The sequence below is a fragment of the Aedes albopictus genome, chromosome 2 (assembly GCF_035046485.1).
Source record: "Aedes albopictus strain Foshan chromosome 2, AalbF5, whole genome shotgun sequence".
Lineage (NCBI taxonomy): Eukaryota > Metazoa > Arthropoda > Insecta > Diptera > Culicidae > Aedes > Aedes albopictus.
This window is the reverse complement of record NC_085137.1, coordinates 328,155,371-328,169,826: the sequence shown is the minus strand read 5'-3', so window position 1 is coordinate 328,169,826 and position 14,456 is coordinate 328,155,371. Positions and strand designations below refer to the sequence as shown.

Below are 14,456 nucleotides of genomic sequence, written 5' to 3'. Positions count from 1 at the left end.
CATTTTTTTCCGTTTTTTTTTAAACAAATTGTTCAAAAATATTTGATTTTGGAGACATTAACCTATCACAGATTTTTACTAAGATTTTCTAAAATTTCCTACAGATGAAAAAGATTTTTTTGACTAAAATCACAGATGAAAACCGAAAAAAATGTGGCAACACTGTTTGCCGCCTTCTGTTGGGCCTGCTGAGTGTGGGTTTCGTTGGTTTTCCGATTTTCGCGCGGTTTTTTTGCCTTCTTCCCGGTCTTTTGATAATGTGCCAAAAGCTTTCCTTCCCAGCCCCAGCCAGAGGGAGTCGGCGCCGCCGGAGTCCATTTCATTTCACGTTACGATCGCGTTTAGTGTGGACCTGTTCGTCTGGTGCTGTGTTTTTCCCTGTACGCTAGGCAAAGGTGTACGGCCATTTGTGAGAATAATTGAAAGTTTTAATACAACGTACAAAAGTGACAAACGAATAAATAACGACATTCCAACCAAACATGTCGCGTATCATGGAAAAGGAAAACATCACCGAAAATCTGGAAAAGATTTCCATCAAGGTTAGTGGAGTTTTCTTCTGTATTGCTGGTTCTTATTCCGTCATTATTCATAGCTCGTGAAAAGAGCGCCAAAATGGTAAAGCCACAATGTGATGGTGTAAAATGCTTACGTGGGACACATTCTGTGAAAAATATTCGAAGTTGTCATTTTGTAACGCTGAAAATGTTGGATTAATAATTGCCCATTTTTGAAAGCGGATTTAAATCTACATTTGTACAATACATACGACTTTTTATACTCTTCTTACATACTTGACTTGACTTTAATTAACCCCCTACAAGGGGGTTTAACTAAACATCGTATACCACTGATTAAATATTAACCTGATTAAACGTCGCGATTACCAAGGCAATCTTTGATTATTTTTTCATTTGCATTTCATGAAACATTTCAATAATCAGATAATCATGGCTTACGCAGTTATTTAATCTGTTTAGGAAATCTCCTAGCTGTAGTCCTCAATGTGTTTTACGGATTAATTAACGTGACACTAATAATGTTAACTACAATTCTAACATTTGTGTAACTGGACCACTACGACATACATTTTGTTTTTTTTACGCTTTGTGTTGCGAGAATGGTAAATTTGTAATGGAAACATGTTATTGGTAGATCAGTAGAATCTTATAAACATGTCTACATAATTTAATGTTTCCCCTGTCGGTTTTGTTGGTCATATGAACACTAAATGAAGTTTTGTTTGCTATTATTTCTACATATAAATAATCCCGTGTCACAATGTTTAATTTCATAGAATGTTTTATAAAGTATACAAAATAAACAAGGGAGACAATTCTACTGGGAGACAATGGCTCATGTTCCTGGGTGAAATTCCGTTTCATGCGATGAAATACCGCTGGCTGGAAAGCGATTAGGTATTCGATTAATTAAATTGTAAATGTAAACACGTCTGGAGTATGTACAACTATTGCCTAAACGGCTAAATTCAAGGGGGTCCAATATTGTCACCGATTTAGCATAAAGATTTAGAACTCGTTGTGCAATCATTGATAAAGACAATTTAGGATATCATACTGTTTTTACGATCAGGATACAATTCAGCTACTAAACGGTCCTCTATTAGTTTAAATATTTACCGAACTTGAACTTACAGCACCCTGCGGGAGAATATTCTATACATTAATCAGTTCATATTTAATATATAATCTTGCCATCAATGAAACATCAAGATAATCGTAACACATTCATTTTTGCCTTTAAACACAATAAAAATAGCTGCCGCCGATTACACTCTCCGTGTTTGACAAAAAACCCTTATTTTTATTGACATATCACATCTTTTGCATATTTTGCACTATATCATGATTGTAAATTTATCTCTTCTTTCATTAATTTGGCAATCAAGCTAACTTGAATTTTCAATTGGTCTTTATTCCAAATCCATACTACACACACAAGCTACGCAATGTTGCATTACAACATTAATTTCATATTAATTATTTATAAACAGACCTAAGACCGGTATTATAAAAACCTGGAATTTGAAAGGACTTCCGCAACTATCATATACAGTAGTTGGCCGTTACAGTACATAACTACACTGAATGGCTGGTTCAGCTTGTTTGGCATTCAAGAAAGAACACGAATGCAGCATTTGTGTAGTTTTCCATCGTTCATTCATTTCGTATCTGCTGGGTCGGAAAACATGTATACGCATAGGTATATGTGTGCTATCGCTAGTTTTGTTGAATGATATTCGTCCCGCGCAAATGGTCAAGTTCATTCACGAAAGTGACTTCCCCTCCTGTGTCTAACTTATTGTACGTGCAGTTGAAACCCGGAATTGTTGACTAGCGAAGTTGGATTTTTCTCCAAATCCATGCGTCGGACCTAACTTCGGAAGTGGTGCGCTGTATAGCGGACCAGGTTTGCTATACAGCGCACCACTTCCGAAATTAGGTCCGACGCACGGATTCGGAGAAAAATCCAACTTCGCTAGTCGAAAACTCCGATTTTCAACTAAATTGAGAATACACACATCTCAATACACTTGTACATTTTCGGTTATATTATCTTTGGTTTGTTAGCACTTTGTTGAAGCATGCGCATTCTAGTCATAGAGCTTGCTGACGTTTATTCACCTTTCTCTTTCAAACATGTAGGCGGAATAGGATTTGTTGTCATCAGGAAAGGTTTCCCGATGAAAACAAATCCTATCCCGCCCAAGGTTTTTATATAATGGAAGGTTAAGCAGGTCGTTTAGTTTGTGGGGAAAAGCAGAGGAAGCCAAATTTCAAAGGAATTTGCTGAGGGGGGGTGTTTGTTTTCAGAATTTCTCACGGGGAAAAAATAATGGCCGCTCAGCCAGTTTTGACATCTAAGACTACCTTAGAATATGTAAATACCTTGATCCCGCCTGCATGCTTGAAAGAGAGAGGTGAATAAACGTCAGCAAGCTCTATTAATGTTTCGTTTACATTGCCGCTAATAGTTTTGCTGCTAAATCTGGGACAATAAATTGTCCGATTCTATTGGTATCAACTTTTTTTTTTCAATTCGTTCGCTCACTCGATTGGTATCAAATTATCGTGAAGTAAACACTTCTCAGCCCGACAATATTGTTAGCGTGATAGAATATTACCCGTTGCAAGAAAATAGAGAGCGAAAAAGGTGCAAAATCGCTAATAGACCTCCGCTGGTATGTTTAATCGTTATGGTGTCTTCTACAATAAGTGCGCGATTTGGCCAAGGAATACTGCGCCGAAAACACCGAAATGATTTTTCTTACAGGCGGAGGTGTATGGGCGCTTGCGCGTACAAATTTTCGCGCAACGCATAATAATTGGCAGACAATTCGACTAGCAGACCGTTTACATGATGCTAGTTCTGTAGGACAATCTAATGTCGAATTCGTTTTTTAACCTGGGTTGGAACTGGATCGGCGGAAAATGTGTAAACAAACAACGTCAAACAAACTTTAGTACAAGCGAAACCGATGTCGGGTTGGGGTTGAAACTGTGATCTGATCCAGTTCCAACCCAGGTTGGAACTGAATCAAAAACGAAAACGACATAATAGTCATATTATTAGTCCTGTTCATCGACACAGGTTCAACTTGCTCGAAGTTGCTGCATCCTGCTCTTACCCATTTGTCAACGAACGGAAGAGCGAGATGCAGCATCTTTGAGCAAGTTCAACCTACAGGACTACTGTTTACTAGTTTTAGCACGAAATTCAGAGGCTTTTGAATTTGTCATTCTAATTTTATGGTCTGCTAAAAAGTGTTTACATTGCGCTAAATTGACGCCAATAGTGCTCAAAAATGCATTTTCGCCCAAATATGTAAACGGGCCATTACTGTCAAAACGCCATGTCCTGATCACCTTCGCGACCCACTAAAAATCAGTTAAGTCCACGACCAACCAGAGAGTCGCGACTTATAGTTTGAGAAACGCTGTAGATTAAAGATGATAGAGGATGCTGGTCACTCCAAGTGCGCAAAATGAGAGGCGTTTATTTTAAGGTGAAACGGGACGCCGTGTTATTTTTCCTATCTTGCCTCTCTTTCTAACAATTTGCCTCGCGATTTTAAAGATGGTAATCTCGAGTTCTATCGCACTGAAGATGCTGAAAAACAATCAGCATATGCACTGCAAGTGAGCATACACAGTGATAGGTTTTTGTTGCAAAATATTATCGCGCTTATCTTTTATTAGAGTCCTGCGGCGGTCGTACGCTCGCAAGGCATACCGCCGCATGACAGTCGCAAGGCAAAACAAAAGAAAAAGTGTTCCCGCCAAAAACAAAAGCACGTGGATTTCGCGAAGTGACAGATGTTTTTGAATGTATTTGTGACGAACGGCAAGAGTGGCTCAGTGGAATGAGTGTTCTTGCTGTCAAACCCCATATAATGAAATTATATACTTTTAAATCTGGTGACGCTGTTATGATTAGTGACTGTCGCGCTAATATCAGAAGCCAGAGGCAGATAATCGCCATATTCTGATTTTTCTTGAGAGGCATAATATGAAGTAGAATCTGAGATTACCATCTCTAGATTGAGTTTAAATAAGGGCGAAAGTAACATGAGAGAATTCTCTTCATCGACTCTCTCTTCTGTAAATTAAAGTGACAAGATGCAAAATCAATAAAACTTTTTTGTAATTGCGTTGCGAATTCCCCTACTTTTCACTCGCGGAAACAATGTTAAAATGGCCTACTTTTCTTCACTGAAGCAAAGGTGCCGAAAAGTACTACTTTTCGGCACTCTTTAAAGTGCTGAAAAGTAGTACTTTTCGGCACTTTTGCCAGCACACATTTTTTGTTAAGTACCGCTACTTCCGTAGATACAGTTGCTGCTTCTACATGCACTGAGCAGTTCGAATCCAAATCAGGACGATTCAGATTCTGATTAGAACTGCCAATCAGGCGTAGAAGCAGAAACTGAACCTACTTTTGCTTTTGCTTATGATGCTGCATGACGACGACGGGAGCTTGAAAACTTGCGACAGTTGGCCTACCATAGCCTACCTGATCGAAGAAAATATTATGCACTACGTCCTGTCGCGCATGGATTCTCGCACGTGGTTGCTTCTGATACACGTTTGTGTGGCTAGAGAGATTATACTGTACGGGTATTTTTGCAATTACAAAAAACTTTGTATGCAACGCGTTGCAAAACTCGATTTTTTCAGCACTCGTCGTATTTATCCAACTCGGCAAGCCTCGTTGGATAAACGTACAACTCGTGCTGAAAAAATCATCATTTTGCAACTTGTTGCATAAATAACTATTTTACACTTAGACGCTAGATTGCATCGCAACCTAGCGATTTATGACCAAAAAGTGCAACCATACTTGCATCTTGTCACTTTAATTTGAAGAAGAGAGAGTCGACGAAAAGAACTCTCTCATGTTACTTTCGCCCTTATTTAAGGACAGACTTGTTAGAATCCCAAAATGGCCGCCACAATGGCCGACTTCGGCACCTACTCACGATTTTGAGCGCACAAATTGATGGAAACCCAGGCGCAGTAGACACGGTAACACAACCGTTCGACCGGACAATATCCGTCCCGGGGTTCACGTGATAGCGGAAGAAAAAATAACACGGGATGCGGTTCGTTTTACAACTTTACTCTACAACGGACTAGTACGGACATAAACAATAACAAACATTTACTACACAATACATTCGCAACTATGCTTCGTTATTACATACATATCCAACATAATGTCATCGTCAACTGTCATCACCGACCAAGGGACTGACACTCACACAATCATCTTCGCAACCAGGGGGCTGTCACTACTATATTCCAACACTCCTCCTTAGTGCAGCCCACTGACGCTTCCCACACTCCTCCTGGATCAAAACTAATTCCGCTAAGCGTATTGAACAAGATGGTATAGACCATCCTGCTTAACTCCAACAGCAATAACAATTCCAGCGGCGTTCATAATGCGGCAATCCTTCGGTCCAAACTGCACGTTGTAACCCTCATCCGTAATTCTGCTAACCGATAAAACATTTGCAGATAATCCAGGAACAAACAGCAAATCTCTCACTTTCATTTCAACTGGCTCGCCTTTCAATCCGCGTCCGACGATCCTTCCTTCTCCTCTTCTCCTGGCTGTAACTGTTCTTCCATCAGCTAGCGATACCTTTTCGGCACATGGAGTCCACCAGCCCAACCTCGCTGTCGAGCGGGTCATGTGTCTCGAACTTCCAGTGTCAATAATCCATTTCTCAGCTATAGACTCATCACTTCTCGTCGTCATTGTAAAACACACTCCTCGGCCCTTAATACTGCTTCTTGGATACGGATGCTGTGCCATCGTAGACTCTTCTTCTTGCTCTTCTTGATACGGCAATCTTCCCAATTTTGTTCTTTTTTTTGCCGAAACAGGGCAATCCCAGCGAATATGACCATCTTGTCCACAATAGTAGCAAGTTCTAACACTCCTCCGCTTTTCTGGCAATTTCGTTGACTTCATCGCTCTTTCTTGGACGTTCTCTCGTTCTCGGGTTTCGCATTTTCGCCGCCACTCATCCAGAAGCTTCCCCTTCACAAACTCCAATTTGAGGTCTTCTTCCGGACGACCTTCAAGGGCGGTAACGAGAGGGTTGTAAGACTCAGGCAAACTCGACAGCAGTATCGCAACAACCAAATGTTCCTTCAACGGCTCTCCCATCCTTGCCAACCGGTGGACCAACTCCGAAGCCTCTACCAGATGATCCGACAAGTTTTCGTCTTCGCTCAACCGCATCGAGCAAAGTCGACGCAGAATATGGATTTTATTCGTCAACGATCCTCGCTCATGATAGCTTTTGAGCTTCTCCCACATTTCACTGGCACTTGTTGCATCCAAAATGTGGCTCAATTGGCTATCTTCCAGCGCTAGCCCGATCATCGCTCTAGCCTTCTCATCTTGTCTTGTCCACGCTGATGTTATATCCGCTGCTTCGGGTTTGGCATCTTTCACCGTACACCACAGATTTTCTCTCATCAGCATCAACTCCATCCGGAATCTCCATGTCCCCCAGTTAAACTCATTAAGGCGATCAAAAACAATTTTTGTCTCAGTCATTTTTTTTTTTTAACTTCCACAAAACGTTTCAAAAAATCTTCGTTTTCGACCACTGTGCAATGTTCTTTCCAACTCAATAACAACTACACACTTTAGTTCATCAACACACTAGTCCGTTTCAATACCACACATTTCACAATACAGGAGACAATAACAACAAAATGAGTCCGTTGAAAAATGTTTCTATACAGCTTTCGGCGCAATAGCCGGTGTCGCTCCTCCTCGAATAAATCTCATAACCATCCGTAGCTAATTCCGCGTTCCGCAATCGGCATAATTGATTCGTCGATGACACTTCAACATAATTGCACTAGGTATCTTCAACAGCAAGACATCAGCTGTAGCCTCCGGGAAACAACAAACGATTCTTCAGATCGTTCACAAAACGCAATTTATTTTCTTCGCGCAATCTGAGCCCATTACCTGATGGAAACCCAGGCGCAGTAGACACGGTAACACAACCGTTCGACCGGACAATATCCGTCCCGGGGTTCACGTGATAGCGGAAGAAAAAATAACACGGGATGCGGTTCGTTTTACAACTTTACTCTACAACGGACTAGTACGGACATAAACAATAACAAACATTTACTACACAATACATTCGCAACTATGCTTCGTTATTACATACATATCCAACATAATGTCATCGTCAACTGTCATCACCGACCAAGGGACTGACACTCACACAATCATCTTCGCAACCAGGGGGCTGTCACTACTATATTCCAACACAAATCTCTTCGTAAACAAAACCAGCGCACCTGATCTTTTTATTTAAAGCTTAGGGAAGATTCAAAAATTACGTCCATCGTTTTTCGGGATTTCTAGACCCCCCCTCCCCCCTCTGTCACGCAATTTCCCTATACCCAATACACGTACTGTCACACTTTTCTAGACCCCCCCCCCTCCCCCAAATGTTGGACGTAATTTTTGAACGTTCCCTTATTACAAGTGAGCAAGAACAGAATTATAAAATGCACTGTCGTTTGAAGTTTGCTTCTTGAGATTTGTGCGTCTGAAGTTCTGATGCACTGTTGAAGCGGGATTCTATGACGTTTGTCCTTAAACTCAATCTAGATCTTAGTAGCAACAGAGCAATGGCGGATATTTCCCCGACCGTCCCGTCCGCCCTTAACGAAAAATATCATACCAGTGGCGTCGCGTAACCTCACTTTTTACCTGTGCACCAAGTATAAATTCTTGAATTTTTTGAACAAATTTGCTTGCAATAATTAAAAAATGACAAGAATAGCTGCTTTCACTCATTTCTATTTCGATTTTGATCATAAATCCCCTGCAATTGCAAGTTTTAGGGTCGGTGCACAGGTAAAAAGTGAGGTTACGCGACGCCACTGTATCATACAAATCCGCCTAAGTACGTGATTAATACTTCGACAATGATTTTTCATAAGGGCCTAACTGACTTGATCGATTTCTCTTCGTCGACTCTCTCTTACGCTAATAACTTGATCAAAACAAACAAAATCATTATTCTTTTTGTTTCTATAGTAACATGTAGTCGTCTTTTTCGCATTTCAACCAAAAAATCTTTGGAAAACTTAATACACATTCTGTGATAACACAGAGAGGATCGATGAAGAGAACTCGAAAATGTCAGTAAGGCCCAAATGAAAAATCAGTGTCGACTTTTCAACGTTATTCCATTTCCATTGTAATAGTAGGTATGTGTCACCACTAGGCACATACGTTTAAATTCGCGATCAGCTGATTATTGATTCTGCGTACAAATAAAGCTTTTCTCAACCTACCTCAATGCCAACTAGTGTTTGTATGTCTATGTTTGGCCTCCAAGGCATTTGAGGCGGCGAAAGATAATTTCTCGCATCAAGACGAAACTGCAATGACTGCTGTAGTTTCCCAATCATTTCGTTCGCTATCGAACTGCCAAGCGACATCATTCAAAATGTGTTCTTATTTCTGAGAAAAAAATCGATGAAGAAAAATCAACTATTGTAGTTACACCCACATGATACTAAACGCGAAATTTCCACCTAGCAAAAGTGAATAAGTATTGCACAAACACAATTCATTGCTTGCTTCGTTCTTGCGATGCTTGTTTCTTCTCTGCTGTCGTCTGCTTTGTGTGCGAAATAGAGTGATGGTTTATCAGCTGCTTAGTGCATCACGGTGCATTCCTTTTTAATGACTTTAATTCCCATTAAATTGCAGAATGCTCGTAAAGTGCTAACCGAAAGCGGGGCCAACGTAGCCCAGAAAATGGACTACCAGACGGACAAGGAAGAGCAGGCTGTCGACGGTGCTTCTGTCGATCCGAAGGAGCTGGCCAAAAACGAGATGTCAGCGGCCCACAAACGTGAGCAGACCCCGTTTGATCCTTCGATGGAACCCCTGCTGAAGGAGAATCCTCGTCGGTTCGTCATTTTCCCCATCCAGTATCATGACATTTGGCAGATGTACAAAAAGGTGAGTAGGCGATGTTTGTTTGGAAATTAATAAGTAGGCCATAGTTGTTTCATAACAAACTGTTCTTTCCAATCGATAGGCCGAGGCATCCTTCTGGACGGTGGAAGAAGTAGATCTCTCCAAAGATCTGGCCGACTGGGAAAAGCTCAAGTCCGGAGAGAAGCATTTCATCTCCCATGTGCTGGCCTTTTTCGCCGCTTCCGATGGTATTGTGAACGAGAACCTCGTCGAACGGTTCAGCCAGGAGGTTCAGGTCACCGAGGCGCGTTGCTTCTACGGGTTCCAAATTGCGATGGAAAACGTGCACAGTGAAATGTATTCGCTGCTTATCGATACTTACATACGAGATTCCAAAGAAAGGTTAGTAGCGCCTTCTATCATGTACTTATTCTTAGAAATGTTAGTAGTCTGGTCTGAACTAAACGGTAAGCATAACAGAACACGAAGCCATTTCCAATGAAACTGCTATGCTGTGGAAATTTGCTTAGTCTCTACCTACTGCACTTCCATTTAATCAAAAACACTGAAACATCGAACTATCATGGAATTGTTCACAGTACAGTACGATCTTTTAGAAATATTACATAACAGTAATCCAAAACAAGTACGTGGATTTCGGAATTTTCGCAGAGATTCGCCCTTGCGCGGATTTGGTGTGATCTTTGTGTTGTTTTGTCATACATGTACATATTGTTGAGTGTATGTATTTTATTACCTGTTTTTTGCCATAGCACTTAAAAATTGTGTTTGCCTCAACTTGAAATTATTATTATTTCATTGGAGTTATACGGAAATATAGTTGGGTTGGTCCAATGGTCAAATCAGGCACTTCCATTGTTCTTACATGTCATACATGATTTTTTTAGCTGTGACTCAGGTACTTTTTGATGTTTTAATGTCAGTCGGGACTTTGGTGGCCTGTTTCGGATTTCTTCAGGGTCTTATGAAGCCGGTTCTAAAGGCATCCGTTGGGACATAAATCCGATAAGCAGCAGGAATCCATTGAAACAGTTTGCGACTTTTCCAAAGGTACATAGGTATGTAGGTATTATCTGAAACATTTAAAAATGTTATTCAGTCATTTCCTAGCAAGAAATTACTATTGACGACATCATCAATTTTCCATAACAATCCAACACTTTTGAAGGTTTATCAGACTCAGGGACGAAAATTTGGAAAGGAATGACGAAACTGGAAATTGCCTGAAAATTTAAAAAGTTTCTAAAATATAGCATGCAGTTCCTGAGACATTCTTCTAAACAACCCAGGTTCACTTCCGGAAAAATATGTTGATGAAACCCGGTGCTGGAATTGCTTGTGAAAACATTGAAAAAAAAAAATAGCTGAAACATTTGGCAGAGATTTTGAGCAATTTCGAGGGAAATGACTGGTGAAATACCCGACGAAATCTTTATCAAAAGAAACTCCGAGAGGAAACCGTGACGGTATTTCAGTCTGACTTTCTGAAGAAAAAAATATGTCAAATTTCCAAATAATTAACCACCTGGAATTCTACTAGAGGTTATTGTCTAGTAAATACTCCAGTGATTTTTTCTCACATGTTTTCTCAGTAAAAGCATTTCTTCAGTATTTACTCCAGTCATTTATTATGTTGGATTCCCTTTTTCATGAATATGTTACTGGGTTTTTCCAGACACGGTGCTAGAACATTTCTCAAAGTGATTTTCTGAGAATTTCTATACCTACTGTATAGTCTATTTTATGAGGCTAGTCAAAAGACAGAACTCCGCGCTCTGATGTTTACGTTTTCAATCATCATCCGATTGATGATGGTTAATGACTGCGCGCAAGCCAAGCGTAGTTTTTCAAACAGGCTAAAACAAAAATGAGAAATTTTTATTCAAATTCTTTTCAGCTCTAAACGAGTCATTCGCAACGAAAAAAATACCTGATAAATTATTGAGTTTCGTATTGCTTCTTCGCCTGCTTTTGAGCCTTTTTTTGCACAAATTTCTAATATCTCCAATTTGTCGAACAAGTACCTTTTCAAAAATTACACGAGATTCCAGCAAAACAAACGTGCGTGGAATTCTGTCAGTTGACGCCGCTGCTGCGATCAGCTGTTCTGAAACGTCTCGTAAAATAGCTTATTGTTTCACACTAATTCCAAAATCTAGAACAGGGGTTCCCAACCTTTTTGAGGTGGCGACCCCCTTTAAGACTTATCAAAACATCTGCGGCCCAATGCAAATTTTTAGAAAAAAATATGAATTTAATTAACGAAACCGAGATTTTGGGTACAGTAACGTAACCAGAAATTTACTGTGGGAATCCCTCATGAGATCAATGATACGTTTTTTTTATTCGACACTAACATTTCGTAAACAATAATGGCATGTACATTCAATTTGTGTCGTAGCTGAAAAATAGCGGCGCAGCCGAAATTTTTTTTTCTTCTGAAGGCGTTTTATACTGAAAATTTATTCCTCAAATTGCGGTTTTTTGGGGGTGACGGTATGCAAAATTAAAAATTGTTATTAATTGCACAAAATAGAATAAACATTTTAAAATTATTTTGGTAACATCGCGGCCCACCTGGACTGGCTTCACGGCCCCCCAGGGGGCCGCGGACCACCGGTTGGGAACCCGTGATCTAGAAAAAAAAAAATGATTCAAAACAGACTACACAAATTCATTGGAAAATGTCATGCGAATCTTATTTCAGTCCCATCGTCCAATTGATGATTGTCACTCCAACCTACTATAATTTCTATTCACAGAGAATACTTGTTCAATGCCATCGATAATCTACCCTGTGTGAAGAAGAAAGCAGACTGGGCGCTGAACTGGATCTCCAGTAAGCAGGCTAATTTTGGAGAGCGCGTGGTCGCCTTTGCCGCCGTGGAAGGCATCTTCTTCAGCGGTAGCTTTGCGTCCATATTTTGGCTCAAGAAGCGCGGCCTGATGCCCGGCCTTACTTTCTCCAACGAGCTGATCTCCCGTGACGAGGGCCTACACACGGACTTTGCTTGCCTTATGTTCAAATATCTGGTTCAGAAACCGTCGCAGGAACGTGTGATTGAAATCATCCGGGAAGCAGTGCTGATTGAGCAGGAGTTCTTGACGAAAGCCCTTCCGGTTGATTTGCTTGGCATGAACTGCGAACTGATGTCGCAGTACATCGAATTCGTGGCCGATAGACTGCTGCTCGAGTTGGGCATCGATAAGGTAAGCGGTTGCGGAACAATATCCGAATCATTCGTCTAACAATCTTCCATGTGCTTCTAGATCTACAACACGAAGAACCCGTTCAGTTTTATGGAATTCATCTCGCTCGAAGGCAAAACCAACTTTTTCGAGAAGAAAGTAGGCGAATATCAAAAGTGGGGAGTTATGGCTAACCGTCTTGACAACGTGTTCACACTGGACGCCGACTTCTAGACGCTATATTCCGCAGAATCTAAACCATATCTTTGCGTTTTTGAAGATATGGATAGTATTAGCCAGCAAAATCCAGACTTGTTTAAAGTTCGCTTTAAATCAATCGTGAATAAGGACGCTACGCAGTGATGAGCAATAGACACCATCGGAAAAGGACGTAATGTTGCAGGCCATCATTGCGGCTAAGTAATTGTATATTTTATGTTCGACAGATTTTCATCAGTGTTTTTTACAATTGCATATTTCCAATATAACAAGTTTATTCATACCAATACAAAATCAATAGTAAAACTCACACAATAATGAGAAAAAGATCTCGTCATATTTTTTGTAAATAATTTAAACTAAACGATTAAGTTCTTATAATAAAAAAAACAATAAATCCAATATTTGGATATAAAATATGAAGTTGTTCTTTATTATTATTTTTTTGTAATGAAATTGAAAATTGATCGCTCGTAGTTGCTGCTCATTCCTGTACATATCACCAAACCAGCTGCACTCACACAACGAATCAATGAGAGCTGCTTCGGACGAACAGGCATCTCCAGTGTGTGAGTATTGATGATCTTCTATTTTTAGGCGCGAATGGCGCCTGATACGTTAGGTTGCAGGTCAATGACGGAATGGGGATCAAAGTGATGATGGACCAATCTGCCCATAACCGCATAACAGTAACATTCGACAAAAGTAGGCATTGGAGAAAATGGAACCCAAAGTTGCAACTTTGAATAGTATAGGAATGAATCGAAATTTTAGAAAATTCTCATAAATTTGTCATCAGTCGTATAGCAATCTAATTTTCTACAGCAGTTCCTGTATGCTGGGGGAATTGTCAAAAAATAAATCGAACCTCAGTATGATTGATGTCACGCTTTAAAGCCAATCTTTTTTCCTAGTGTGACTGTTATGCGGTCACATTGCTCAATGAGACAAAATGACTTGGTATGTTTTTCATAAATCCTAGAACAAACTTGATTTTTTTATTCAGGTGGTCGAAATCACTTGTGATTTGATGATGATCCCCGATTTTAACTCAATACCAGTAAAATATGCAAATGTTACAAATATGCAGTTATGGGCAGCAATGCACTTGTTCAATCGTTTAATTGTTGAGCCAGGTTGAGCCCAGCCGTTTTATAGGTGGCCATGGTAACGAGTTTATTATCTTTAAATACGGCTCATAAGTGGTCCCCAGACGACATCAATTGAAATTTGCATCGAAAGCCTTCTTATACATACCACCTGTATCAGAAGCAAAACCCAAATTCACAGGGTCGTGTGCCCGCTCACAACCATATCCTTCTGACCATGTTTCTTACGGTCATCGAGATAATCGCAAAGTAGCAGTGCGATTTGTACAGCCATCATTTATTTGAATTTCTTAATTTTACGGCTGGGAATCTGAAGTATAAGATAATATTAACATTGACGTTGAATAAGCTACACATTAGTGATACGCTCGCTGCAGTTACATATGTTTACAATATTATTTCTACCATATGATAAAT

The 14,456-nt window shown here is 40.1% G+C and overlaps 1 protein-coding gene across 1 annotated transcript; it reads left to right on the top strand.

Annotated features, from left to right (window-relative positions):
* The first annotated feature begins 255 nt into the window (after window positions 1–255).
* Window positions 256–13,349, top strand: LOC109399514 (ribonucleoside-diphosphate reductase subunit M2). The gene is made up of 5 exons (XM_019671964.3): window positions 256–542; window positions 9,289–9,543; window positions 9,623–9,903; window positions 12,285–12,732; window positions 12,793–13,349. The coding sequence occupies exons 1-5, from the start codon at window positions 483–485 to the stop codon at window positions 12,943–12,945; spliced, it is 1,197 nt and encodes a 398-aa protein (XP_019527509.2). The 5' UTR covers window positions 256–482; the 3' UTR covers window positions 12,946–13,349.
* Window positions 13,350–14,456: the final 1,107 nt, after the last annotated feature.